Source organism: Porcisia hertigi, chromosome 32 (genome assembly GCF_017918235.1).
Source record: "Porcisia hertigi strain C119 chromosome 32, whole genome shotgun sequence".
NCBI lineage: Eukaryota > Euglenozoa > Kinetoplastea > Trypanosomatida > Trypanosomatidae > Porcisia > Porcisia hertigi.
The window spans coordinates 688,850-714,804 of NC_090591.1; the positions used below are offsets into that span (position 1 = coordinate 688,850).

A 25,955-nucleotide genomic window follows, 5' to 3' on the forward strand; every position below is an offset into this window, starting at 1 on the left:
TGTCACTTACAGAGAAAATCCATCGATGAAAATAGGGCCGTTTCCATTGTCTGTCTCTCTGTGTCTGTGTATGTCTGTGTCTGACTGTGTCTGTCTGTGTGTGTGTGTGGTGATCCAGTATTTTGTACCAATTCTGTTAGTCTTAGTAGGTTATGACAGCTAAAAGAAAAAAAGGGGGGCGAAACGCTAAAAACAAATGAGAAAATCAAGAACATTCAGAAATGTAGAAGGGTTCGCGTGCGCCTGTATATATCCCCGGATGAATGACAGTTATGAGCGCGACTTGGAGGGAAAGAGCAGATAGGATGTAGGCATGCACCGAAAAGCTTTTTTTTTGAAGGGCTTCTCCTTTTGTATTTAGCACCTTATTCAAATCTTTCTCCTGCAATAGCCTACGCCAGTGGTGTGCCCCCCCCCCCCCCTCCTCCCTCCACTCTGCATTCCCCCGAACGCGCACCGTTTCTTCCTGGGTAGTCCTCTTCCCCCTCCCCGCGGCCGTCGTGCGCTACCAAAAAAGTCAAAAACTCTACAGAGATGCATCATGTAGTCAACGCCCCCTCCCTCTTCGAAACAAGAGAAAAAAAAAGTGAGAGGCCAGCCCACGGCCACCAATACACACAAAGATGCCTCTTCCGGTGGGTGAGAGGGAGACTCCCCACCACCTCCGGAAAGGGAATGCCTTGTCTGCAAATCGTGCGCGACGGTGAATAACTGCGGAAAGGAAAAAAAGAGGGGGCAAAGTTGCGCCTCTGCCACAAAAGAAGATCTGCACCGAACACATGCGCAGCACACGCGGACGGAGATAATAGGCGCTCAGAGACTGACAGACAGCGACAAAGTCAAAAAGAAATCGGTATATATATACATATATACCGATATATATGTTTATATATGTATGAAAGGGGCAGGGGGTGGCGGAGAGAGGGAATATGGAAGAGTAAACTCGCTTGTAGGGTTTACCATTCGCATTACCTCCTCTGTTTTCTTTCCACTCCCCCCCCCTCTCCGCGCGCGCGCGCGCCACTCCTCTCTCTTTCTCTGTTCTCTACTTTGAACGAACAACCGAAAAAGGAATAAAATAAAAAGAGTACAAATTTTGCATTTTAAAAAGGGGGAAAACAAACGTGGCGGATGAATGGCCAATCATCCAATACAAATGAAAGATGAACGAAGAAGGTGGGGAAACACCCCGCCCTCCCCCCCTCCCTGCCCCCACACTCACAGAAAAGTCACCACACGACATGGAAATGAAACGAAGAAGGGGAAGGGGGAGAGGGGGGGGGAGAAGACCAGAAGAGGGAGTAAAAACAACAAAGAGACGATAACTGGTCATACACGCGCGCAGGAATACATTTCTGTAAGAGACCCCTCCGGTCCCCAGTCGCCTTGCACACGCAGGGGTTCAAAAAACAAGTGAAAAGAAACGGAAGAAAAGTGGGAAAGGTGGGAAAGGGGAAAGAGGGGTTTAGGACAAGTCAGAACGCACGTGGGGAATGAGGGGGGGGGTGAGAGACACATGAAAACAGACAAAAAAACTGTCAAGAAGGCGGACAAAAAGAAAGATGCATTACGGAGAGGCTATCTTTTTCCCTCTTTTTTTCCCCTTGCTGGACCTCTCTTACTCGTTAGATGTTATGAATCAAGAACCGATCACACACACGCACACGGGGCGGGGGAGGGGGAGGGGGGGAGAAAGAGAACAGACACACACACCACTAAGGCTGGTGCCCCAGACATCGAGGAATCCCAGCAGCACAACACATACTAATCAGATAAGGGGGGAGGGAAGGGGGAGAAATACGCGTACAACAGTGACTACCACATGTTGTTGTTGCCAGTAAAACTTTATGCACACCCACGCACACCCTATAAGCCCGGAGACACACACGCACCTCAGCCCTCGATGTTTTTTTGTGCTTGTGCATAGAAAAACGGGACGTGCTAGGCCGCATAGCCTGAGCAACATAAAGAGAGAGAGGCGCGTGTACCCTTTACACCCCCCCAACAACAAACAAACAACAGAATACATCACTACATCCACACGGGAGGGGGAGGGGAGGGGAGGGAACAACAAAAAAAGAAAAGGAGAGAGACCTACGGAACAATCAGCAACGCGCACATTCTGTTAAACAAAAGTACTGAACAACAATAACAAAGAGACGAACAAAGAGGGATCCCTTAGAACTTACTGGATATGTAAAAAAAAAAGACACACACACACACACACAGAGAGACAAAAAGACCACAACCAACGAAGAGCGAAGCCAAAGATCCCAGCGGCGGAAGGCGTACGTGTGTATGTATGCACACCGCAGGTGTACTGGCGCGCAGCCCCCCCCCTTTTCCGTCACTTTGCTCCATCAAGCACAGCACGCGTTAATGGCGAAGGAAACAAAACCAAAACCAGAAAGACATTAAAAAAAAAAAGAACATTGAGAGGAACCAAAGGAGGGGGAAAAACTGGAGCCCGTATCCAACCGTGATCTCCATCCCTTCCCAATTCTTGCTATCCCCACCCCACCCACTCCACACCTTGGAAATACTCATAAGATGATTTAAATCGTTAAAAAAGAGTGGCCCCCGTAGCAACAGAGCGCTGATTTGCACTTGCGCAGTCGGAGCTTCCAAGTGTGTGGGGGCTGTGGTTTAATCTTTCTCTCTACCGTGTAACACCGACAGCTATACGCACACACACACACACACAGAGAGAGAAAGAAAAGAGCTGGAGACTAGTGAGCAGAATCTCAGAATAAGGATAAAGCGAGGATATAACATCAAGTAACTAGAAAAACAGAGGGAACGAAAAAGGGGGGAGAGGGAATTAGGCATTAGGCGAAGAGATACACAGAGGATGCCGTTTTTGAGAGGGAGAGCTAATATATATATATATATATATATCCAACACCAGAGCAGATGAAGAAAAAACGGAGAAGCAGAGTGGCGGGAAGACAATGTGTGCACAACATGTACTCTTCGTTTCCCCTTTTCTTCTGTACAAAACTTCTCCCATCTTCACGGATCGCACATCTCATCGGCTCCCTCCCTCCCTCCCTTCCCCCCTCCCTTCCCCCCTTGTTCCCTTTGTTGTGTTTGAGTTTGCTTATGTCCTTATGGTTCCCCCTTATTTTTCCTCTATGCCCTCTCGTACTGACGCGTCCCTCTCCAGACGTTCAGGTCATCTCTCGTCTTGGCTGGTGTCCTGTGTTCTGCCAACGCTGCGTACGCTTTTCATCATCAGATTGCCTGTGATACACAAGAAAAGCAGCGGGAAATGATGCAATGATCGTTTTTGTTTTCTCTGAGGAGGAGGGAGGGGGGGGGGGGATACTCGCCGGGACTCTCACCTACTTCGCGCCATTTTGTGCGTCGGTGGCCAGATTAAAGTGAGGATGCGTTGAGAGCTCCTCCGAGGAGTGGGCAAAGGCGCAGTTGGCACCATATGAGCACGTGCCGCCGTTCTCAATATTCATGCACATTTTTGTCTTGACCTTGCTGCGGTCAATACCCCGGCGCTGGCGCTGCGAACCACGGTAGGCGACCATTGGTTGCTGCATGCTGTACTCTACAGGCAGTTGCCAGTGAGTAGTACGGGTGTTGTGGTCAATGTAGTAGATCTCGCCATTAGGAGTGTACGCCATCTCCCATCCAGGAGGCATGTGCATCGGCGGCGGCGGCGCCATCGGCGCGAAGCCGTGGCTATGAGGGTTAAATCCAGCAGCGTACGCGTTCATCTGCATTTTTTCTTTGTACGGAATGTCGTGCAGTAGTGCGAGGCTAAAAGCAGACGCGAGATCACGAAAAGGGATGCGGCGACAGGAGATATCCTACACAAGTGGGGGAGAGAGAGGGGGGAGGGGAGAAAAATCTCGAGGGCGGTTTAGAAGGAAAGAAAGAAGACTTGTGCTTTAGTCGCCTCCACAGATGAAAGCAAGAAAACGAGAAAAAAAACAAAAAGGCAGAAGTGGCGGTGCAAATCCAACACTTCAGCCGCAACTCTTCCGGGTGACAAAAACTACAAATGATGTGATTGGCCACACAAGAAGGGGAAAAATGTGATGTGATGTGACGACGTGTGTATTTCTTGTTGTTTTTTTTTTTTTGCGAGGGAGGATGAAAGGGAGGAAAAAAAAGGGACAGACGACAAAGGGGAGTACTAATATAAAAAAAAATGAACAAAACAAAAAACACAAAACCACTGAACGGGCACCCACAAGAGAAACAAACAGTAGAGAGAAGAATGTATGTTGCTTTTTTTTCTATTTTTTCTTTGAGAAAGAGAGGGGAAGTCTTTCCAAGGCGTACACGAGGCGACAAATCGAGCCAAAAGCAACAGACAAATGGGAAGAAGGGGCAACGTAAACTATACGTGTCGGCGTGTGTGTGTGTGTGTATGTGTGTGTGTGTGTGTATTGGGGTGGGGGAGGATAAATGGAAGAGCAGGTGTTGTACACACACATATGTATGTATGAGTGTAATTTGTTTGCATGACAAACAAAAGTTGTGCACACCACAGAAAAAAAAAGAGATGACAGGGAGGTCGTGATGAGCAGTGCCGGCGGAGATGTTGGTATGCGAATCGGGATGTGAAGCGTCGTGGGGTGCCACGAAGAGCGTGTACGTATCACGGGATCCAAAGGAAACGTGCGAAGAGAAGCGTCACAAGAATGTCGAGAGAGAAAGAGAGAGAGAGAGAGAGAGACAGAAAAAAAGGGAGAGGATAATGCTGTGAACAGTCGAGACATGGCCGTTATTCCCGAAATAAAAAGGAAAAGAGATAAAAGCTACCAAGAAGTGGATGTGGTGTTGCCTGAATGTTGGTACACAGGAAAGTGTGCTCATCACGATTTGAGCCCCACACCCCCACCCCCTCTCTCTTGTCCTTTTTGCGTTATCGTGAACCTCGGAGGGATGCAACACACACACACACACGAGGTAAAAAGAGAAGCAAGGCTCGAGAACTCCTCCCACGAAATGCAAGCGGGGGACACCCCTGTGAGCGGCTACCATGCGAGCTTGTCGAGCCGAAAAATAGAGCTGACCTCAAGCCGGCAGTAACCGCCCCCCCCCCATCTCTGCAAGAATGTTCAACACACAGTCAGCCAAAGTGGAGCACCACCAAAGAGATGAGAGACATCGTGGTGAATGCATACCAGCCTCATAATCGAGTAGTGGTTTGTCCTTCTTTTTTGCTTACGAATCAAACTGTGTCGTGTGTTTTTAGCCTTTACAATGTTATACGCTTCAGTTGTATCGTTGTGTCTTCCCTCCAAAAAAAAAAATCATCAGCGACAACAACTTTTATATTCACTTTTATATGCTAAACAAGTCGAAGCAAAAACAAAAAAGGGGAATCAAACAACGAAGGAAAAGGGGGGAGTGGTGCGAAAGAAACAGAAGAAACACGACCAACTTGCACACACACACACACACACACACACAAACATACACAGCCGCACGACGGAGAATATAGATACAAAAAGATGATAGGCGCAACTGCGACCATATGCGTAGCTGTTTAGATCCAGAGGGGTGGGGGGGGTACACAATGAAGGTGCCCTTCGCGCAACCCTCACGTCCGCTATGAGTTGACCACACGCACACACAGTTAGAAGGGAGGCGGAGGAAAAAACTCGGATAGCGCAAAAGAAGAAAAACCAAATCGGCTCTGCCCGACGAGACGGTGAAAAGAAACGGGAAAGGGAGGGAGGCTATGAAAATTCAAGAGGAGCAGCAGGAGCGACGCGACGCGACGCGATCAACCCCTCTCCACCACAACCACCCCCTCTTTCCCACACAATCCCTTTATCCTTTCCGTTGTTGTCTCTCTCTCTCTGGTCATCCTTCCTAACCCCCGTCTCGCTCTACAATCTTCGCTGCGAACACCACTTGAATGCCACTCACCCCTGCGGACAAAAAGAGGAAGTGCTGCCCCACAACAAGCACGAAACGGCACGATGACGTACTCACACTGGGACTGAACACCCCCAATAAGCGACATTTCCTGGCGCAGAGGCCCCCCATCTACTTCTTCATCGATCGGAAGAGCTTCTTCTTCTTGTGAGCGGGAGTGCCCTTCGCCTCGGTGCTGCTCGACTCCTGAACATCTTTCTTCGACACCACACCCTTGTCAATCTCCTCACGCTGGCGCTTCAGGATGTTGCGAAGTGTCGGGTCAACGCCGTTGCCACGGCGCTTCTTCTCCTCAGAAACGTCGGACAGCCACTCCTCGGCACGCATAAAAGCGACGCTTTTCATGGCTTCCGAAAGCTGCGCGCTGCCTACAGTCATCATCGTATCCAGCACAACCCCACCCGCCCACGGCGAGACAGCCAGTTCAAAGACGTGTGGCTTCAGCTCGTTCATTAGAAGTCGGCGCTCGCGTTCTAGTTGACGTGTGCGCACCTCCCGCAGAAGAGCCTGCACCACGTAGCAAGCGTGCGAGTGCAAAGCGTAAGAGACAAGCGCATGAGACAGAACCTTGTAGTGCTTAGCCTTGTTCACTTCCCGTTGCTCCTTTCGGCTTAGTGGCTGAGCCTCCGCCTTCTCATCCGTATCTGCCGCATCCTTTTCACTTGCAATCTGGTCGCCGCCGCCGCTAGCAGACTTTTCCTCCGCCATCTCCTCCTCCTTGGCAGCCTCGTCAATGAGCTGATTCACCGTCCGCACCACAGTAGCGTCCGGGGCGTAGGCAAGCAGCTTCTGCATGACACGCGAGCCCTGTGCGTAAGAGAGGGCCTCGTGCAAATTTGATGCGTAATAACTCGAGAGCGCTTCCACCAGGGGCGCCCGCACCTCCTCCGGTGCAAACTGAAGGATAGATTGCAGAAGAAACGATGCCGCAGGATGCGTCACGAGGCTCGCAAACTCCGCGGACTTGAGGAGCACCGTGACAATGGCGTCGGCAAACTGGCCGGAGAGGTCCGTCTCCACCAATTTCTGCAGGACAGGCGAACTTACGGAGTTCTGTGAGAGCGTGAAAGCCTGGTCAATCAGAAGCTGTGCATCTGTCTTGGTCACGGTGTTGCGCGCGACCTCAATGAAGGCACGCAGAAGCACCGACCGCACCGGATCTGTAGCGACGTCCACAATAGAACTCTTGGTAACATCTGTGCTACTGGATGACGGCACCGCATTATCTTTCGTGGATGTTTTTTTCTTGGAGCCCTTCTTCTTGGGCGTCGAGGCAATCAAGGGGTCAGGAACACTAGCCGTGGTAGGGCAGCTGTCTTTTCTATTCGACTGCACAGCAGCAGACGTCGACGACAGCAGGGCATCAAAGAGTTTCTGACGTGCAGCCTCAACGAAGCGCACAGCTGCCACGCCGATGAGCACTGCCCCTTTCCTGTGCGTGATGGCATGAAGGATTTCAGCGTTGGTTGAAAGTGCAGCCCAGATATCCGCGCGCTGTACATTGTCACCGTGCTCCAGCATCGCGCAGTACAGGTGGACGTTAGTAGGCATATCAGAAGCCACCGCAGGTTTCTTGTAGCTCGAGCCGGTGCCAAAGTCAGGCAGCCCATACTCCTCGTCAAGACACTCCTTCGTGGCACTTTCCTGGGGTGCCATACCAGGCAACAAGTAGTCCGCTGCGTACTCGCTCAGGTGTGCAGCAATAGCATCCTTCACTTCCACCGGTGTGCGAATGTGACGCAGCAGCGCTGTGAGCACGAGCGACTCCTCGGCGGTGCGGAAAAGATCCAGGACGGCTTTGTCCATGGCATCCGAGGCAGCCACCTCAGTCTCATCCCCTGAGGGGTCTGCATCCACGTAAGATGGGAAGAGCGCCTCAACCGTTTTGTTGCACCCATCAGCGACTGATTCGACGTATTTTGCCACCACGCGCATGCCATACGGATGCAGGCTTAGGCTTCTTAGGTGTGGCAGAAAGCGCGGAAGCACCATCTCAGCGCACTCTGGTACCTCCATCAACTTCTGCGCCACATGGTTACCAAAGGGGTGTTCGCAGAGGCGCTTAAACTCGTCTTCATCCACGTTCAGCACGAAGGCCTCGGCAATGTCCTTCTTCTGGCGAACCGGAACTTTTTCCAGCATACGCTGGAGTACCACATTGCCCACCGACGACTGCGCCAAATCGAGCAGCTTCCTACGTACATGGTAGAGCATCTTTACTCGATCCAAGTTGTCGCAGTGGTCCAGCAATGTGAGGAGGATGTGATGCGTCGTCTTGTTGAGCGAGAGTCCGTAGACGGCAGGAAGTAGCTTCTGTACCACTTTCGCGCGCTGTGCCGGCTTGCCGTACAACACCATTGCCTCTACCTGCTTAAGTGGCAGTGACTTCCCCGTTGCGACGCGCTGCGCGGGGTTCTTGAGGAAATCTAACTTCAAACCAGGCATAGTGAGAACGTGCGTGTGCGCGTCTTTTTTCGGTAAATTAGAGAGGGGAGGAGGAGGAGGTAATTGATAGCTGAATGCAGGAGACAGCAGCAGAAGGCGCGGTTTTGCGTGTGCGGGGCGTCGATGCGTTTTTTTTTGCTTTTGAATAGGGTAAGTGTGCGCTCTGGGTGAATGTCAACGGTGATACACCTCCCCCGGAACCGTACAGGAGTAGCGAAGAGGATGCTTTGAGAACCACAGAGGAAGCAGCCCTCTTGAGTGAACCGGATTCGGGGGCAAGCGATCACTCCCGGAAAGAGAACCTCATCCGTGATCACACATCCTTGTGGAAAAGGATAGGCACTGGCTGGTGTAGGGGAGGTGGAGTCCTCTCGACATGTCGCCAACCACCACCACCGCCTCCTCCCCGCAGCCTCGAGTTCCTCTGACATAACCCCCCCCCCCACACACACACACGCACGCCGCCTTTCCTTTCCGCTTCATTTATCGATAGCAGCACCCCCAAAACGTGTCGCCTTGGAATCCTTTTCCCTAAAGGAGTGCAACTTGTCGTGGGCGTGCGTGATCCATCCTGCTACTCTCTCTGTCCGCTATTTGAACAACAACAACAAAGGCAAAAATCCCGCTCCCTCTGTAACGACTTCCCCTTACCGCTGTTTGCGTCCATAGACGCTCCTTCTTGAGTCATGACTGCCTGCTTTGTTTGTCTCCAGAAACTAGTGAGAGTGAGTACCTCTCTCCACCACCACCACCACCACCAGTCACCCACACTCATTCTGTTCGTCATTTCTTTATACATGTGGTTGAAGCATTCGCACCACTCTCATCAGCGCTTCACATCAATAGTTGGTCTCCAAAGCAGAACGGGGAGGGGGGGGCAGGGAGAGAGGCCTCTCTCCCCCTCTCTCCCACCGCTACCGGCCACCCCCTTTCCAGAAAAACAAAATGTTTTATGCATTTCAAAAAATAAACGGACTACACAGACTACACAAGCACACACACACACACAGACACTTACACCCACGGGCGCACGCAACGCCCCCCCCTCCCCTCCGTTCCGCTTCGTTATCAGGAATCCCCGTATTCAGGAAAAGCAGCGACTAGGACAGTCAGCACGCGACAACTAGACATCCATACACAAATGTGCATTTCACAGATGTAAAATATGTATGCCTTCCATGTGCCGCGAGAAAGAACGGGAGCACATGTACGCGAGGTGACACGGTAAGGGGGTAAAAAAACGTGGGCAGCAGAATATCGGGGGAGTCGTGGGAAAGGGACGGGGCGGGTGCATGCCTATAGTCCTCAACACTAAAATCAAAGGGGGCACACACATACAGAAACACAATCTCGGTACAAGAGTTGAGCCTATGCAGGGCCATTCACTCATCAGTCGTTCGGGAATCACACACAAAAAGAAGACGTTTCAAAAAAACAAAAAAAAACAGACAGCGAAAGAAGGCAATGCGTGAAAATCTGCAAGGGTATCTCAGAACGACGACACCATGCAAAAGACCGTCATAGCAGGGCAGTGCAATCAGTAGGAGCATGACGAACACCCGTAAACGGGGAGCCGCACCTGCCTGACCCCTTCGATCAGTTCACGTTCTACTGTACATATGGCATTATCGAGGGGCAGGAAGGGAAGGAAAGAAGGATAGAGACAACTGAGACGGTGTGGATGTCCATCTTGGCAGTAGCCCGTATATCGTCCACAGTGCGGGGAAGGAAGAAAAAAATGGAGGTGGTGAACAGCCAATTGTAGGGAGATACAGGGGAGGCATGGGAGCCTAAAAAGGAGAAGGGGAAAAACTAAAATACATCTTGACCCACGCTATCGAAAAAGTTTGTTGTTACCTAATCTTCTTCTCGTGAGACGCCTACACACACGCTCACAGAGCAACCTCTCTCGAGAAAAAAAAACATCCACTGTAATCGTATTAAAACGGGGGGGGGGGGGCTGTGTGTCATGGCACTCGACAACTTCCGAAAGGGCGGGAAAATGGAGGGGGAGGTGGTGGTCTGAATTACGTGTGCGTGTTGGCGTACAGTTGATATGTGATATCCGCTTTCACGTCCGTCAGGCAGAGCTCCAAGTCCATCTCCAAGCACACGTCCCCCCCTTCTCGCTCCCCACCCCCCACCCCCAAAGAAAAACTAAACACGATGGCCGTTTCCTCGCCGCTACCTACAAGGGTCAACCCTTCACCGAGAGTCACCCTCATCCGTCTCGTTCGGCTCATCGCTTGTCAAGGCGGTGAGCTGCTTACATTTGTTCTGGTCCGTGATCGCATCTGTGATGTGACGCAGATGCGCCAAATCGTCAGCGGTGACATCACTATTTAGCGCCGTGGTTTCGACGCCCTGCTGCTCCGAGCCCTTTGAGCGCACCGGTGAGTCGCTTGTTGGGGACAGGGTGTCGGGTACGGTGGAGGCAGGAGCTCCTGCCTCATCGATCGGGAGCTCGACGTCCTCTTTCGTGCTCTCGTTCACAATGCCCTGCTTCGCCTGCGATTCGCCACTATCGCCGTGGACAGGCTTAGCCGCTGACAGCTCGCGTTCAAGTAACACCCGCTCCTTGAGTGCGTGTTTTTGCGTTTCACGCTGCGCCGTGGCGACACCCTCGAGAGCCTCGCGCTTCTCCCGCTCCCGTTTCGCCTCCTTCGCGGCGTACAAGCCCTCCATCGCGAGGCGTGTGATTTGCATCCAATACATCGCCTGTTCTGCCAGAATGTACTGGCGCGCATCTGCCCTTTCCTTCTCGAGGCTCTGGAGCTGGCCCATTCGGCGCACGTCTGCGTAGCGTAGATTCTTCTCTTTTTGCAGGCGCACCTTTCCCTCCTCCTGAAAGGCCAATTCGTGCTCTAACAGAAGCGTACCGTCCAGCAGCGTCACTGGCGCTGCCTCATCCTTCGCCGCGGTAGTCACCAGCGGGGCGAGCACAGTGACAGGAGAGCGAATCGATTTCCTCTTCAGTTCCAGCTCAGCCAGGTAAACACGAGAGGTGCGCACAGACGAGCGGTTTGAACGCTTCCAGCGCGCCGATCGGCTCCGTGAGGAGCTCCTTCGAATTGCTTGCTGCCCAGCGTACGTGAGCCGATAGTCCTCTTTCGGTATTTTGAGAGATTTGCCTCCCCGCAGTGGGCGATTTTCCTTGTGCCAGCGAAATATCTCCTGCAAGTCGGCAGATTCCTCACGAATGATACACTCGCGGCCAGCTTTGTGGACCGGAAGCAGCGCTTCGAATTGAATGGCAAGAAGCTCCGAACCGCGCTGCATTTTCAGCCGCAGGGACACTTCCTTTTCGATTCTCTCCATCATGGCCTGCCGCTTTTTCGCCCGGTCCTCTGCAGCCTTGATCACCAGCACTGCGTTCTCGTCCCCAGAGATCAGCTTGGCGCGCCCTTGCAGCTCTTGTATAATCATTTTCGAGAAAGCAACCTCCTCGCCGGCAATCAGGTCGTTACGCATGGTTTCCTCTGCGGAGACATAAAATTGACGCCGTGCCTCGTGGAATAACAGCTCAAAAAAAATCTCGTCGCCGCCAGTGGACTCTGAGGCATCTCGGTGTTGTGAAATAGCAACGTCCAGCGCGCGTGTTGGAGAAATGCAGCCTACCTGGGGGGATTTGGTGGCATGGTCCAAGTTCGAGATGGATGCTGCGGCGGTGGAAACGGCTCTGGCTGCCACGCGCATGTTCTGTCGACCGCGCACAAACGCCGCGGTGACGGAGGCGCCATGGCTACCACCTTGAACATGCTTACTTGGCTTGTACGGACTAGGTGGTGTTGGACACGACACATTCATGAGGCTGAGGGGCTTCCCCGTGAAGGTGTGCCCTCGAGAACCCGACCTCTTTCTGCCAGGACGTCCCTCTGCGGCGGTGCTGGGCATTTGAAGCATTGGGGCGTGTGAAGAAAAAAAAAAGTGAGGCAGCCAAGGGGCACAGTATCCTCGATTGACCGCTTGGTGGAGGCCGGAGTGGATAAAGTGAGGCAAAGAAATAGATGCGTGCTGGCTTGCCTTTTGAAGCCGTATGCCAAAAAAAATAGACTTTGGAGAAGGTCAATGCCCCAACGGCGCGTGAAAACAATGTGTGCGAGTGTGTGCAGGCACAACTCCCCTCATCATCCCACATCCCCACCCCCGTCATCAGACAAAAAGATGAGTGCGTGTAAACCAGGCGACAGAGAATCGCAGGAGCCCGCGAATGAGCGATATCGAGGAGCGAGAGAGAAAGATAAAGAGAAAGAGCATGTTCACGAGAGAAACCGAAGGAGATTAATTGGAGTATTGAAGAAATGATGGCATCGTTGCACTCTGCCTCTTTCTCTCATCGTGTTAGACCCCCCTATAGAGAGGAGGGAGGGAGGCAGGGAAGGAAGGGGGAGGACGTGCCCACTACATACATACATACATATAAATACACATATACATACGTGGGTGGTGGGTGGTGGTGTGCCGTGAGGGGCTCTATCTAACCACACTTTCCTCTCCGCCGTGGCTGACATGTAACGCGAAAAGGAAAAGGAGGCGCACGGATATTTGGGGTTCGGTAAAACCTCTGAGTTTATGTTGCGGCTGTCTTGACTTCAACACTCAGATACGACAGGTCGACAACCAGACAGGGAGGGGGAGGGGAGGGGAGAGTGGAGCGGGGTAGAGAGCCGCTGGGCTCTTTGCACAACTGATCCGCTTTCACGCACCCAGGAACACTTCATGAACGTCAACTCCGGTTGTTACCCTTAGCCCTTGAGAGAGAAAGAGGGGGGAGGGATTATATCTTGGGCTAGTGAAGGACACCAAGGAACTCCCGAGCATGTCAGATCGTCACACCGCGAGGAAAAAGAAAACAAGCTAGCAGAATGGAAAATCAGCGAGATGCTTATCTGCCACTTTGGCAGACAGGCCGTCCCCCGCCCCCGTACATAGGATGGCGACCAGGTAAGAAGCCATCCCCGCTGTCATTGCGACGTACTGGGCGGACCGCCGTTCTCCGCTTACAATCACACTTGCTTGTCTCTCTCTTGACAATGCCACACGGTGGCTGCTGCTACCATACCACACCAGAGCAACGAGCCGCAACCCAAGTCCTAACGAGCACTGTTAGATGTGCTCCCGAGATGGGCAGGCATCTTAGTGCGGATACACCACAGGTACACCGTTGGCCCCCATAGCCGTACGTCGCGACCACCCCGCCCCATGTTGCATGCTCCCATCCATGGTTCGCGTGGGCAGTGCCTGACCCCAGAAGTTCGGGTCGTCACCCATGTTCACAGATCCATCCGGCCGGTGGCGTGCACGCACGCGTAGGCTCTCAGGTCGCATCGCGTGGAACTCTAGCAGCGCCTCTATTTCTTCATCGACTGGTGCGGCTGGCTCGGGCAACCCCACCTTTTCGTAGTACTCCTGAACTTGGATGTCCCACTTGGTGGTGAAGAAGGTGACCGCGCTTGGGTCCGCTGGGATCGCCTCCTCGACAGTGCGCAGACCAGCCAAGCACGCAGCCCGGCCTTTCGACGGTCTCCTTGTTTCCATCCACTCACTGGCTCTGTCATGAAGACGGTAGTTGCTGCGCTGAGACAGGGGAAAGTACTGTTGCTCCTCGGCTTCTGACATCGGCTTCAGGTTTGGCACGTGGCCGGTTTGCTTGAAGAGAAGGCACAGATGCCGCGTCGTGCCTGCATCCTCTGTGGGCAGTGGGGCGACGTAGGGAACAACAACGTCGCCCTGGCTCTGCAAACCCACCGTGTTTACGACAGCGCCATTCACGGTGGAAGGCGCCTGCGGGGCGCGCAGATTGGCGACCATGTAATTCAAGAAAAAGCCGCGATTAGGCCTCTCTCGATCCTTCGATAACGGCAGGCGATACGGATAGTCAGGGGAAAGCATCACAAACGTGTAATAATTCAGAGCGCCGGTGGAGGACTCTCTGTGAACATCACCAGGCGCCTCCTCAAAAAAAAACACGCTCGGTGGCTGTTGAACATCTGTGAGCTCCATGTAGTTGCCGCAGTGAGCCGTGAACCAAAAGTTGCGGGGCGTCAACTCCGTCGGCGGCGGCGGCGGTGGAATCGTGTCGCCGTTCTCGTCAGTGAGCCGCGCGCGTGTATTATACTGGCCCGGAAAGACGACCGAGAGGTTCGTGTTTGCGTGGACATGCGGGACAAAGTGCGGTGTGATCTCGTGCTTCCGCAGATACTTCAGCAGGCGAGTGCGATGCTCAATCCAGCGTGAAGACTGCGGCGATGGCACCAGCGTGCGGTGGTCATCCTTTGGCACCGCGGGGTAATTCGTTCGATCGAAATCCATGGCGTTCCAATAAATAAAAAAATCTGGCGGGGGAGTCAAGTTGAAGAGATGCGGTGTGTCGAGCTCAGTCTCATATACGGGGTACTCGAACATGCTATCCGATAAAATCGTCTTCTCGTGCGGATACTGAAAGTCGTGCAGTGCCTCGGGGCGCGGAAGCTTCTCAATTTGACGTGCCTTACGGTCCATCTCGCGCTGTTCACGTGACCGAGCATCCTTTGTGCTAGACTGGGTTTTCCATCCTGGCATGTGGTAGCCGGTGGCAGCGCACAGTAGAACGCGACCCGCAGAGGACCCTACCACAGAGCTCGATGGAAACCGTCTCATGTCTGTCACCGGTGGAGCTTCGGCCACTCAGGCGGAAGTGGGGGAGAGGGGGGAGGGGGAAGTGGAGTGGAGTGGACGATGTGAAACGGGCGAGGAGTGAGGAAATCCTCTGTAAAGAGGGCCGACAGAGTAAAGATGACCGAAGGAGGGGGGGGGGAGTTGATGCCCAATGGAAGCGATCGCCATGCGTATCCCTTGGTCATCAGATCCAAAGAGACAAAATAAACACACAACGGATGTGTGTGTGTGGGAGGGGGGGGAGGTCGACACAACCGACAGCGATTGGCAGGAAATCATACCTCAGTAGTCCCCTCTGCAAATAAAATTAAAAAAAAATAGATGGAGGCGACATTCGCATGACAGGACCATCTCGTCCAGGGAGATTGGTGCAAGCAATGACCATACATGTGGTTCTACTCGCTTTGGTGTGTGTGGATACAGATTTTTGCGTGTGCCCGTAATGGTCGGGCGAATAGACACCCCACACCTGGAGGCAGCGCAGCCGCGTGTATTCTGGATGGAGCGGCAAGGTGCAGGTGTGTGTCGTGTGTGTATGTGAGAGAGGGGGGAGGAGCAGGAGCGATTCGACGCTTAGCGCACGCACACACATATACAAAAAAAAAGGGCAAGCAGGTGAGTTCAAACAATTGCCATCACGATGATCAACGGGTGCAAAGTTAAAACACAACTGAGCACCTGATGTGATACCCGTGTCGGTACAAAAAAAAAAAACATACTGTTTACATCAAAGAAATTATCAACGACCATTCAAGACGTATTGCACAGCACCAATTGGTGCGAGTCCTTCAGTTTGCACTAGACCGTCGGTTTCTTGCGTGCCTTAGCCAGGAACGATTCCTTCTGAGATGTCGCAGGCATCAACATCCCGCCGTCCGATACCCCTGGCGCATTTCCATCGACGTAGCGCTGCCGCTCGTACTCTTTGGCCGTCTGTTTTCCGAGGAAGGTTTGGCGTTTCAGCCACTCCGCGTCCTCAATGTACCGAGTCATGCGATTGCGGAAGAGGCCAAAGACCTTATCGTCCTGGTCGCCATAGTAGGCGCGCACCGATGCCTCTGGATGGAACGGTCCCAATGTCTCCATGCATTCCTTGATGTCCGCCTCATCGATGTCGAGGGATCGCATAAACTCGTAGAGGGCCGGTTCTCCGTCCGCCACACGATTGCGTCGCTGCTCCTCGCGTCGTGCCTCAATGATGTGAAGCGGTTTCGTCTTCGTCTCCGTCGAGGTGAGGAAATCAAAGTAACCGGTATAAAGCTTGGTGACATGTGCCTTGAGTCGACCGCTCCCAATCTGCTCATACTCCGCCTCTGCTTCCTCCACCAAGTTAAGCATCACGGCACCACTTGACCTCTATGCAAACAGAGATGAGCACCGAAACCTAGAAAGAGAGTGATACACGCGTGATGGCACCCCAAGCCTTTACAGCATGACACCCACCCCTCAAGAGCAAGACAGAAAAGGGCAAAGGTTCAGTAGGAGTGGGAAAACAGAAAAAAGTCCCCCCCAAAAAAAAACGAAAGTGAATGAGGGTGGCGAGAATACGAGCCGTTCAAAAAATGCCAGTGTATGGGAAGGGAGACTGAGAGACCACTTGACCAGGTACTCTGTGTCAGGGCCGCGCGTGCCGCCACATCGGCCCACTGAGAAGCATGAACGGATAGGAGAAGCACTACTCTCCTTGCCTTTCGTCGGCAGGCGCAAAGATGGGGGGGGTAAGATGATGGCTTTGAGACTGTGTCGCCATAGCACTATTTCCCTTCGTCAGGCCGAATAATATCGACGGAACGACGGCGTACGACTGTGCAGCGTGCTGCACGTCTTTTCCTTTTTTCCTTTTTATCGCTGAGCACACCATTAGCGTTACACGTAATTCAGCTTGCATGCCATCTCCGAAACGAAACTCAAAAACAATGGACAAAAAAAAAGAGGGGGTGGGGAGTGGGAGGGATCAAAAGACATGGTTCATGGAATCCTCTCCTCTCTCCCCTCCCACCCCCCCCCTCGCCTACACACACACACACACACACACTGCGCTCTTCTTCTCTCAGGCCCTGTCCCCTGGGATAAGTGAGAGAGACCGAAAAAGGGGCTACGGTGTGTGAGGGCCCCCACCCCCTCTGCTGAGCTTGGAACACGAAAAGAGTGCTGTCGTCGAAAACGTCAAAACAGGTCATCAAGTATCCCGTCTTTGGCCGTCTTGCGCGTTCTTAGGTACGCCATGAGCTCCTTGGGCCTGGACTCCATACCCTTCATGTCAAAGTATTGCTGAACCGTTGCGTCCACCGAGCCCTTCTCGCTCCCGTATACAGGGCGGCAGGTCAGCGGGGGATACACCACCGGCAAATACTGTGATTTTTGCTGGAGAGGAGTGAGTTGGGTATTTAGTGGATAAATGAAGTTAGGGACGCGAAAAACACAGCCTGCCTTTGGCCAACACCAGCTCATCTCCCAGTACGCCGTCAGCCATTCCTCCATGGTCGCGGGAACCTCTGCGTTAGATGTGGCGCGGTACGGTGCGCTTTGAAGCACTTTGCGTATCTCCGGGTTTCCTCCGCCAAGAAGATCGCGAAGTGAGGCGCGGGAGCTGTCAGAGAGACCGTAGTGTTTCTCGTTTGAGGCCAGCGCGTAGAGGGACAGCGCCGCACGCCGGCGCACTGCTGCGTGATAAGACGTCGCCTCGCTGTGCTCGTCAAAGACGCGGATCAGGTAAGGCACAACCTGCCCTGCAACGAAGGTCTCGTCTTGCAGGTTCTCCTGGAGGTACGCATAGATGATGGGGTTTGTGTGCCAGCGAGCGCAGCGGTGCAGAAAGTAGGACACGTCGTCTAACCAGAGGTTCGAGATGCGGCGCTGCTCAACAACTACGCAGTCTTGCAGGGCGATCGAAGTTTGGGCGACGTTTGGCGGTATCAAAATAGGAGGTCCACCACTCTCAAGAATCGCAACTGTGAGAATCGGTAAAAGGGCGGCGTCGCACGGTAGCGCCTCGTCTGGTGTTTGGAAAATGTCCAGTGCCACCACCTTGCCACGTATACTGGCCTCGTCATCATGCACGACCCAGTCATAACCGCCTTTCGGTGAGCAAATCGTCAGCATCGCAGGGACGTGAGCACTCTGAGCTCCAGGTGACACAGCTGGTCCTGCAGCTCGGTCGTGAAACAGGTGAGCGCCAATGCGCATCGAAGTGGGGCGGCTCACTGTCTGGGAAGACGACGAGGACAACGATGCGAGACCCTGGTCTGAGATGCCCACCTCTGCATCCCTACCATGGCACCGGTCCGCCGACAAGGGCAGGGCGGCTTGCATGGCGAATTCACCCGAGTCGTTCAAGTGCCAGTGCCGCAGCATGCCCCGCTGGGAAACCCACGTCGCCGTATCACAGACGGCGCCGTCGTCGACGTAAGACGGCCACAGAAGATGTTCGCCAAGGACAGGCAGTGGCGGACAACCATCACCTCGGTGAAAGAGCTGCAGATCGAGCACTTCCTCTGGCCCGAAAGCGTCATTTGGCGCAGATGAGGTCGTAGCGCCCACCGCCTCCAGCTCTTGCTCGCTGAGCGGCACCTCGACACCGCGCGTGTGACGGAAGACTTCGTCGAACGACGAGATCATCTTATGAAAGGAGGACTCGTGCATATCTGTTCCAGGTGTACCCCAGCCGCGCCGCAAGGCGATCTGCGGCTTTGGAAATGTATTCCAACGCGCGTCAGTTAACCAACGCAGACTATCCGAACCACATGCTGTATGGGCCGCTTCTGCACGCATCTTGCTCGCACGCACGGGGATGCCTGCCTCCAGATACACCATGAGCTCTTCTTCAGACACGAGCAGACTCTCTGGTGACGCCGTGGCTTCACGCTCCAACGTTGGCGCCAGGACGCACCTCCACATGCTCGAGACCGCCGACGCGTCAAAAGGCGGTGGCAGCCGCAGTTGACTCAATACATCACGAAGCGCAAAGACAGGAAGGCCACAGTACAAATCTGTCGCTGGCGCTCCTGTTGCGGCCTCAGCCATTTCTACAGGAAAATGTAGTGTGTGCCAACTGCTGTGAAAAGCAAAGCCTCAGCGATGGATCGGGTTTTTTTTTTGAAGGCGCTGTAGAACACAGTGTCTCTCTCTCCCCCCCCCCACAATCCCCTCTCACGTCGATCTTCTTCACGGTGTTCAAAATGTCGATGACCAGAAACATGAGCGCCGCAAATGAGACGGGCTCCCTGGTCGCAGGATGGGAAACCGTTTACCTTTGTTCGAGTCCCCGAATCGCTTCTCTGTAGAAAAAAAAAACAGGGCGACTGTGGACAGTCGCGCAGGTACCACCCGCTGACCTTGTCAACGAGCACAAGAACAGCGGCAAGAGGCAAGTAAGTGGCGAAAGGTTGGCAGGGGGGAAGAAAAAGACAGGCATCATTCCGCTCCCGCGTAAAGCAGAAAGAGAGAGAGAGAAAAAAATGGGTCAGAAGTCACGAATCCGGGAATGTCCTCACATGAACAACTCGGTGGACTTTGGACTAGACTGTGTTGCGCTTGCAGTGATCTTTGAAGACAGCAAATCGCTTCAGGGTGGAAGGTTCGGCTGTGTTATGCCTGGGGGTAACAGCCAACGCGACTGACCCCAAAACCAAAAGTTCGCGTTCTCCATTGTGTCTTTCTCGGACGAGGAGGAGAAAAGGCAAACCCAAAACACCACAAAATCACCTTCCTCTTCCGCCCTTCTTCTTCTGGTGGACCAAGGCAGTGCGGCCAACCCCTTTCCGAATACATTGCTTTAGAGACCCACGCACACGTGTGACCCGCGGCTAAAAGCTGAGAGAGAAAAAAATGTACTTGAAGATAAACATACCCTTCAAAAAAGTTTGATATCCAATGTTTTACCTTCAATTATCTTTTGAATTCACCTTATGAGTTCTCCCTTCAGGTAGGGAGGGATGGGGAGGGAGGGGGGGGGGGCTGTATAGGTACGTGAAGGCATTTTTTTTTAAACGTTGCGTGTAAACAGAAAAGACGCCACAGAGAGACGGGGGGGGGAGAGGGGCGGCGGTCTACGCGTATGCCTGAGAAGAGAGGGAAGAGTCTCTGTCTGTGTGAATGTGTGGAGACAGCGCAGGCCTATCTGAGAGAAACGTGCTTCGTGATCGAGAAAACAAGACGACCTTGGTATGGAGCTTGACCTGCACGGTGGAACTTCAGTGCTGCAACAATTCCTAGTACAGCATCCGAATGGGGCGGGGCGGGGACCACAGCTGTTGCTGTTGTTGTTGTCGTTGACTCCCCGGTTGATGCACACACACGACAGATCCGCAGCATCGTCCTCATCGCAATCAGTAGAGGGAGCGAGTGGGCACTTTTCGAGACCTATCATGGATGCGGGCGCTGCTACGTCTGGTGTGACGGTCTTGAACCTTCTGATCAGTGCACTGCACGGCGCGCTCACCCTTAACATGGTGCTCCCCCTGTCCGCGGCGACTAGCATGATTGTGCTGGTGCTGGTGACCAGATGCAATGTTGTCCCGTTTCCCTGGCCATGATGCGTTGTCGTTGCCCCGACGATGGCGGCGACCCGCGCCCTCAGCACCACCACCACGTGCAGAACTACCTCGCTTGCGCTGCGCCGCACGGCGTCGAGAAGTGGCGATATCACCGTGCACCACCCCTTCGCCGTCATCTGCGCCATCCATTTCAAACACACTGTCCGCTGTGCTGCCTAGAGTCGAGGTGCCGCTGTCATCATCGTTGTCTCCTTCACCCTGTTCCGGGCCCCGACCCTCTGCCGAGGACCTGGCCCCACCAGGTTCCCCAGAAACCTCCTGCGATGACTCCTTTGCCTTCTCCGCGGCCCGCTCCGCCTTGCGGCGCAGGATGTACGACTCCATAAGTGCTGACATGTGGCTCTCCTCTTGGCCAGCGAACTTCCGTGCGGTGATGCGGCCCAGGCGTTTTTTCAGCCGAATCACACGCTTTGTTTTGGATAGCTTGGCTTGCTTCTCCTTGCGCCTTTCAGAGCGCGACTTCATGGGGTCGAAGCCCCTGCTATACGGATTACCCCGCATCGCACCACTTTAATTTTTCGCCTAAATTGGATACCCCGAAGCACGGCACACCACACAAAACACACAGTGCAACTACACTGCTGTCCCCACGAGGCGCGACAAGAAAACCAACAACAACAAAAAGACGCAAGGGATTGTGCTAGGAATGTACTTGCCTCAGAAAAGGCAGGCGAGTCGCGGCACAGACGGACCGTGGGGGGGGGGGGGTACGGCTCACCATACAGAGTCGTTCAAGACGTGCGTAGACCGAGAGAGAGAAAGTGAAGAGACCTCACGGAAGAAGACAGGAGAGGATCCGGGGATGGCGCCCAGCTCGAATGGGGGCCCTGCTACACGCCATCCACAGAGAGCCACTTCTTTGTCATAACGATGCTCATGGCGCACCATTCGCAGGAAGGGAGCGTCGGGTATACGACAAGCCGCAAGCAACGACTCGGTAGTGAATGGATAAGTTGGGCGGACGACTGCCAACAGCGAGAAGCGATTCCTTACCTACGCAGCACTACTTTTGACGACACACAGTGATCCAAGTTCCAATTTGTTTTTCATTGGCCTAGGCAGACTTTGCTTACCTGTGCATGGGCGAAGCTCAGCGCACGGGATGAAGGAGGCACATACACACCTGCTTCAGAGGAGAGGAGAGGAGTGAAGGAAAGAAATACGCACCGACTGCAGCACTCTCTCTCTCTCCCTCTCCCCTCCCCTTTAACAACAAACAAACAAAAACGACGTGTGCACCGATAACCTTCCACCAGCATACCACGATTAAACAAGAGTGAGAATAGAGCGATTGGAGCTCATCCCCCACCATGCTGAGGAAGCCGCTTCAAAGGAGGCAATCTCTGGGAGAGGCCAGAAAAGGCGAGACCCCTCCTCCCCTCCCCCCTCCCCACCAATCCCGGCCTGCGCGTGAGCACGGCGCAGGCCGACCCCCCGAAAAAAAACAACAACGCCATATGTTGCGCGTCATCGATGTCGCTTTCGGGAGGACGTTTCGGATGTCTCTGCGCGACCAATATAGCGTCCAGCCTCGAATCCAGCATTGTAGAAAGACTGCACGAGTTTCGCAACATCCTTTGGAAGCTCATTCAAAATCGAGCAGCCACGTGGCAAAAAGTCACGATTTGCAGAACTCCTTCCACGCTTTGATGGCGCATCTCCCTTCGATGAAGATGTGCTCGAAGACATGGCTGAAGCGGCGATGCGCTTGCCTAAATTCGATTCCTCGCTTACAGCTGATAACACTGAACTCTCTTTGTCCTCCGTCTCGCTGTGGGTGTCTCTGATAGCCCCATTGTTGTCAAGCTGCTCATTGAAGAGCCTCAGGAGATACGCATCATCCCACAGTGCCTCATCGGCGCGGGAATACGTTTCCCCCGTCACCGGCTTACTCTTGCGACAGCGCGACCGCCGTGAGCTTGACATGGACTAGAAAGGAGGATACCACGCGGAAACAACAACAACAACCAAAAAGAAGAGAGAGACCACTTGCAAACTGTTACGCTGAAGAATCGCACATCAACGAGAGGCGGTGCCCTCGTCACAATCGCACACTGCGGCTGCGAATCAAAGAGGTCAACGGCGGATAGCCAGCAGAACCAGGCCAGAAGCGCCAACGAGTAACAGTAGCGCAGTGGTGGATGAATGGGGGGGGGGGAGAACAGCACATTGGTGTACCATCAGCGGAAGGGGCAGGGAATGAGCGAAGGGAAGGGAAAGCAGTGAAGATACAAAATATTCGCATAACCTTTACTCATTCTTTCATCACAGACCGTTTCTCATCTGGGTCGAGCCCTACCCGCGCCCATCAACATCAGCTGGACGGTGAGGAGGGTAGGGAGTGAAACGAAACAGCAGCCACCTCTGTGGATCAGCAATCGTGCAGGCGACAGCTTCACTGCAGGCACAACAGCACTAGAAAGGGATGCAGAAAAAGCTGAAGAGTGCCACCGTGAACCCTAATGAACGCTTCTGCACGATGGACACGAGAAGTCTTTACGTGCATGTACACAAAAAATGCCAGGAAGGAACATGTGCCACAAAAACGGAGCGCACTTTTGGAAAACAACAAAAAAAGAGCCAAACGCCACGATCCTTTTCTCTTTTGAAGCCCGCCCTGTATAACGCTCAAGACGGACCCACACGCGCAAAATAACCCGACTAATACTTTCACACACAAAAAATCTCATCACCATCACCCCGTCTCGGCCTTTGAGTTCAGTAAACACGTGCAGACACCTTGCACTAATTCAATACGACGGTGAACAAGCCCCCGAAAACAACGGCAACAACGAAAAAAAAAAGGTGACATGTGGGCCGCACACAACCCCCCCCCCTTCAGGAGCCCCTGGACTGATGCAAAGTCGCAGACAGCAAAGCTGGCAAAACTCATTTTGTTTCGAACTATGCCCCATCTCCCACAAACGCGCTGATGAGTGAATGCGCGAAAGCAGTCGGTGTTCACCTTCCTGCGCTGAACCTCGGGCATCTCCGGGCAGTCGTCGACGAGGCAGTTCTGTAGCAGCGCCAGGCCATGCCGCTCCGGGAGACTTCATGTCCTCGGACCCACCCCCTTCCTCGCAGACGTGCCGCGTGAGCCGCGCCACACGAGCAAGGACGGACTACACACCTCCATCCCCGCGCGCGCTACGCCCAGAATCTCGCTCAAGGGGCCACACAGTGGCGGCGGTCGCTCCGGGAAGAAAGGCTGGTCTACACGAGTGCACAGGGAGCTCCAAAAGTGCTTCGGCGAGCGTCAGCCCAGGGGCCCTCAAAGACCCTCACAACTCGCCCGGCGACCAGATGCCTTTCTGAGTTGCCTCAAGCACATCTGCCTCCGCGGACACTGGAGAGAGCCTCCGCATTGCGGACTGTTGAGCACGGTGGCCTTCTTCGGCGAAGGGGATCCGCACCGTGATTCCATCACCTCTGTTTGACCGGCCCATTCGGTCGGATATATAAAAACCACAGCACACACCACACATACGCACAACAGTTGCCTCCATCTGTTGATATTCTCTGCGTGGCCACTCAGCAAGCCTCAGAGCTCTTTTCGCATAACGATGCTTTCTTTAGCTGTGATACACCGTGTCAGCCGTGACCGGTAGCGCAATTTTCTGACGGCGGCGGCGGCGGCGAGACGGGAAGGGAAGGGACTCACTGTCCTCATCCCCCGTTGCCGTCGATTCCATGAGGGAGAGAAAGAGAGCATATAGCTGCAGGGCGTTCGTGCCCACACCGCGGCCGATGGGACGCGGCTATGCGCTGGCAGGAACAACACAAGCGATCCACTTTCACTCCAACACAATCGGCTTTCGAGAGGCGTAAGAGGGTGGGAAAGACGGGCGCACAAGCTCTGCAGATGCACCGCATGAGATTACTAGACGATTAGGGCACAGAGTCCACAGTCAAATGAGGAACGCAGGTTTTTTTTTCACGTGAATATCGTAGTACTTTCAGAGAACCTGTGACATACTCCTCAAACAAAAAAAAAAAGAAAGGCGCAAGCTTCTCCGCCTCCCTCTTCCATTGTTTTTCCCTTTCCAAGACGGACAACATGCAACCAATGGTGAAAACGAAAAAAAAAAAACGAAGAAAGAAGCACAGAGGTGAGGATATCGTGAAAAAGGTGCGGCGGTGGGGCAGCTCTCTCTCTCCGAGCCCAAAAAGCATTCTGTCGAACATGAACACGAGGGAGGAGGTAGAGAGGGAGGGGAGGGTAGGGAGGGGAGGGGGAGAATAGCACCAACCAAACACACCAAAAAAAAAATAGAAGTGGATTTCACACTCAAGAAAAAAAAATATTCTGAGAAGAGGCACAGACACACACACACAAACACACGCACGTACATACATATATACACACAATCACAACCACAACTCAAGCGTGAGCATCGCTCTTTCGCAGGGCGGAAAGCTAAAACAAATACACGAGAAGCATTTTTTTTCCTGAGCGCCGTAGCAACTTTTGAGGAGGGCCGTCGGGCACACCATTGAGAACACTTGACATACAATCGTTTGTGTATATACATATATATGTGTGTGTGTGTGTGTGTGTGTGCGTGTGTCTGTTTAATGAAGCTCCTCCTCGGAAGGTAAAAGGGAGGATAGTGCACTCTATCAAAACTACAGCATTTGAAGAAACCCATTAGACCAGACGGCTTCTGCCGGGCAGACGATGGCGGAAGCGAAGAAACATGGCGGTATGATTTTATAATCCATCGATTTTTACAAAAAGCCAATACCAGCACACACACACACACACACACAGAGGGGGGGGGGGACAAAGCAAGGGAAGGAGGGAAAAAAAACGGGCACATCATGTGCAAAGAGGAGCGAGGACAACATCGTCTTGCCAAACAGAATCCACGACAAGAGCTCTACTAGTGACAAGCACTAAAGGATCCATCATTCCAAATAAACGATCTCGAGAAGGAGAAAAGTGGCACGTAAATCGGGGGTGTGAGGAGAAGAGAACGAGGCGTGAAGGACACGGCCTTGTACGTGCATGGACGAATCCTTAAAGATCCGCATAAGACAGGGTCTTTACATGCCCACATGTAAGGTGGCTTTGTTTTCACGACTCCATATACTTCAGACCCGCATGCATTCTGCGCGTTGGGGGGGGGGGGGGAACGAAGGAGGAGGGGCGAAGAAGGGAAAGCGCAAGAAACGATGCGGAACAGTCACCACTACCGCAATAATCATCGAAGTAAAAGACAAAAAAAAGATCCATTGTTCTCGTGACGGGGAAGAACAAGTATGGCTAATGATGTCGAGGTCCCCTCTGCGTTCTTATATATACACACTCAACCCCCTTCAGATGGTGAGAAAAAAAAAGAAAAAGGTTGTTGCAAGACCCTGAGCAACGCTTAAAAAAAAACAATA

General features: G+C 53.3%; 8 protein-coding genes across 8 annotated transcripts; all 8 read right to left on the bottom strand.

Moving 5' to 3' along the window:
* Nucleotides 1-3,344: 3,344 nt before the first annotated feature.
* On the bottom strand, nucleotides 3,345-3,737 carry JKF63_02536 (uncharacterized protein; the record flags this gene model as incomplete). Its single annotated transcript, XM_067898561.1, has 1 exon — nucleotides 3,345-3,737. The coding sequence occupies one exon, from the start codon at nucleotides 3,735-3,737 to the stop codon at nucleotides 3,345-3,347; it is 393 nt and encodes a 130-aa protein (XP_067754718.1).
* A 2,284-nt stretch (nucleotides 3,738-6,021) lies between these two features.
* On the bottom strand, nucleotides 6,022-8,355 carry JKF63_02537 (uncharacterized protein; the record flags this gene model as incomplete). The annotated part of the gene is made up of 1 exon (XM_067898562.1): nucleotides 6,022-8,355. The coding sequence occupies one exon, from the start codon at nucleotides 8,353-8,355 to the stop codon at nucleotides 6,022-6,024; it is 2,334 nt and encodes a 777-aa protein (XP_067754719.1).
* Nucleotides 8,356-10,560: 2,205 nt separating this feature from the next.
* Nucleotides 10,561-12,249, bottom strand: JKF63_02538 (uncharacterized protein; the record flags this gene model as incomplete). Its single annotated transcript, XM_067898563.1, has 1 exon — nucleotides 10,561-12,249. The coding sequence occupies one exon, from the start codon at nucleotides 12,247-12,249 to the stop codon at nucleotides 10,561-10,563; it is 1,689 nt and encodes a 562-aa protein (XP_067754720.1).
* A 1,242-nt stretch (nucleotides 12,250-13,491) lies between these two features.
* Nucleotides 13,492-14,994, bottom strand: JKF63_02539 (uncharacterized protein; the record flags this gene model as incomplete). Its single annotated transcript, XM_067898564.1, has 1 exon — nucleotides 13,492-14,994. The coding sequence occupies one exon, from the start codon at nucleotides 14,992-14,994 to the stop codon at nucleotides 13,492-13,494; it is 1,503 nt and encodes a 500-aa protein (XP_067754721.1).
* Nucleotides 14,995-15,810: 816 nt separating this feature from the next.
* Nucleotides 15,811-16,350, bottom strand: JKF63_02540 (uncharacterized protein; the record flags this gene model as incomplete). Its single annotated transcript, XM_067898565.1, has 1 exon — nucleotides 15,811-16,350. The coding sequence occupies one exon, from the start codon at nucleotides 16,348-16,350 to the stop codon at nucleotides 15,811-15,813; it is 540 nt and encodes a 179-aa protein (XP_067754722.1).
* Nucleotides 16,351-17,178: 828 nt separating this feature from the next.
* JKF63_02541 (uncharacterized protein) lies at nucleotides 17,179-19,035 on the bottom strand (the record flags this gene model as incomplete). Its single annotated transcript, XM_067898566.1, has 1 exon — nucleotides 17,179-19,035. One exon carries the CDS (start codon nucleotides 19,033-19,035, stop codon nucleotides 17,179-17,181), a length of 1,857 nt encoding a protein of 618 aa, XP_067754723.1.
* Nucleotides 19,036-20,339: 1,304 nt separating this feature from the next.
* JKF63_02542 (uncharacterized protein) lies at nucleotides 20,340-21,068 on the bottom strand (the record flags this gene model as incomplete). Its single annotated transcript, XM_067898567.1, has 1 exon — nucleotides 20,340-21,068. One exon carries the CDS (start codon nucleotides 21,066-21,068, stop codon nucleotides 20,340-20,342), a length of 729 nt encoding a protein of 242 aa, XP_067754724.1.
* Nucleotides 21,069-22,034: 966 nt separating this feature from the next.
* JKF63_02543 (uncharacterized protein) lies at nucleotides 22,035-22,493 on the bottom strand (the record flags this gene model as incomplete). The annotated part of the gene is made up of 1 exon (XM_067898568.1): nucleotides 22,035-22,493. The coding sequence occupies one exon, from the start codon at nucleotides 22,491-22,493 to the stop codon at nucleotides 22,035-22,037; it is 459 nt and encodes a 152-aa protein (XP_067754725.1).
* Nucleotides 22,494-25,955: the final 3,462 nt, after the last annotated feature.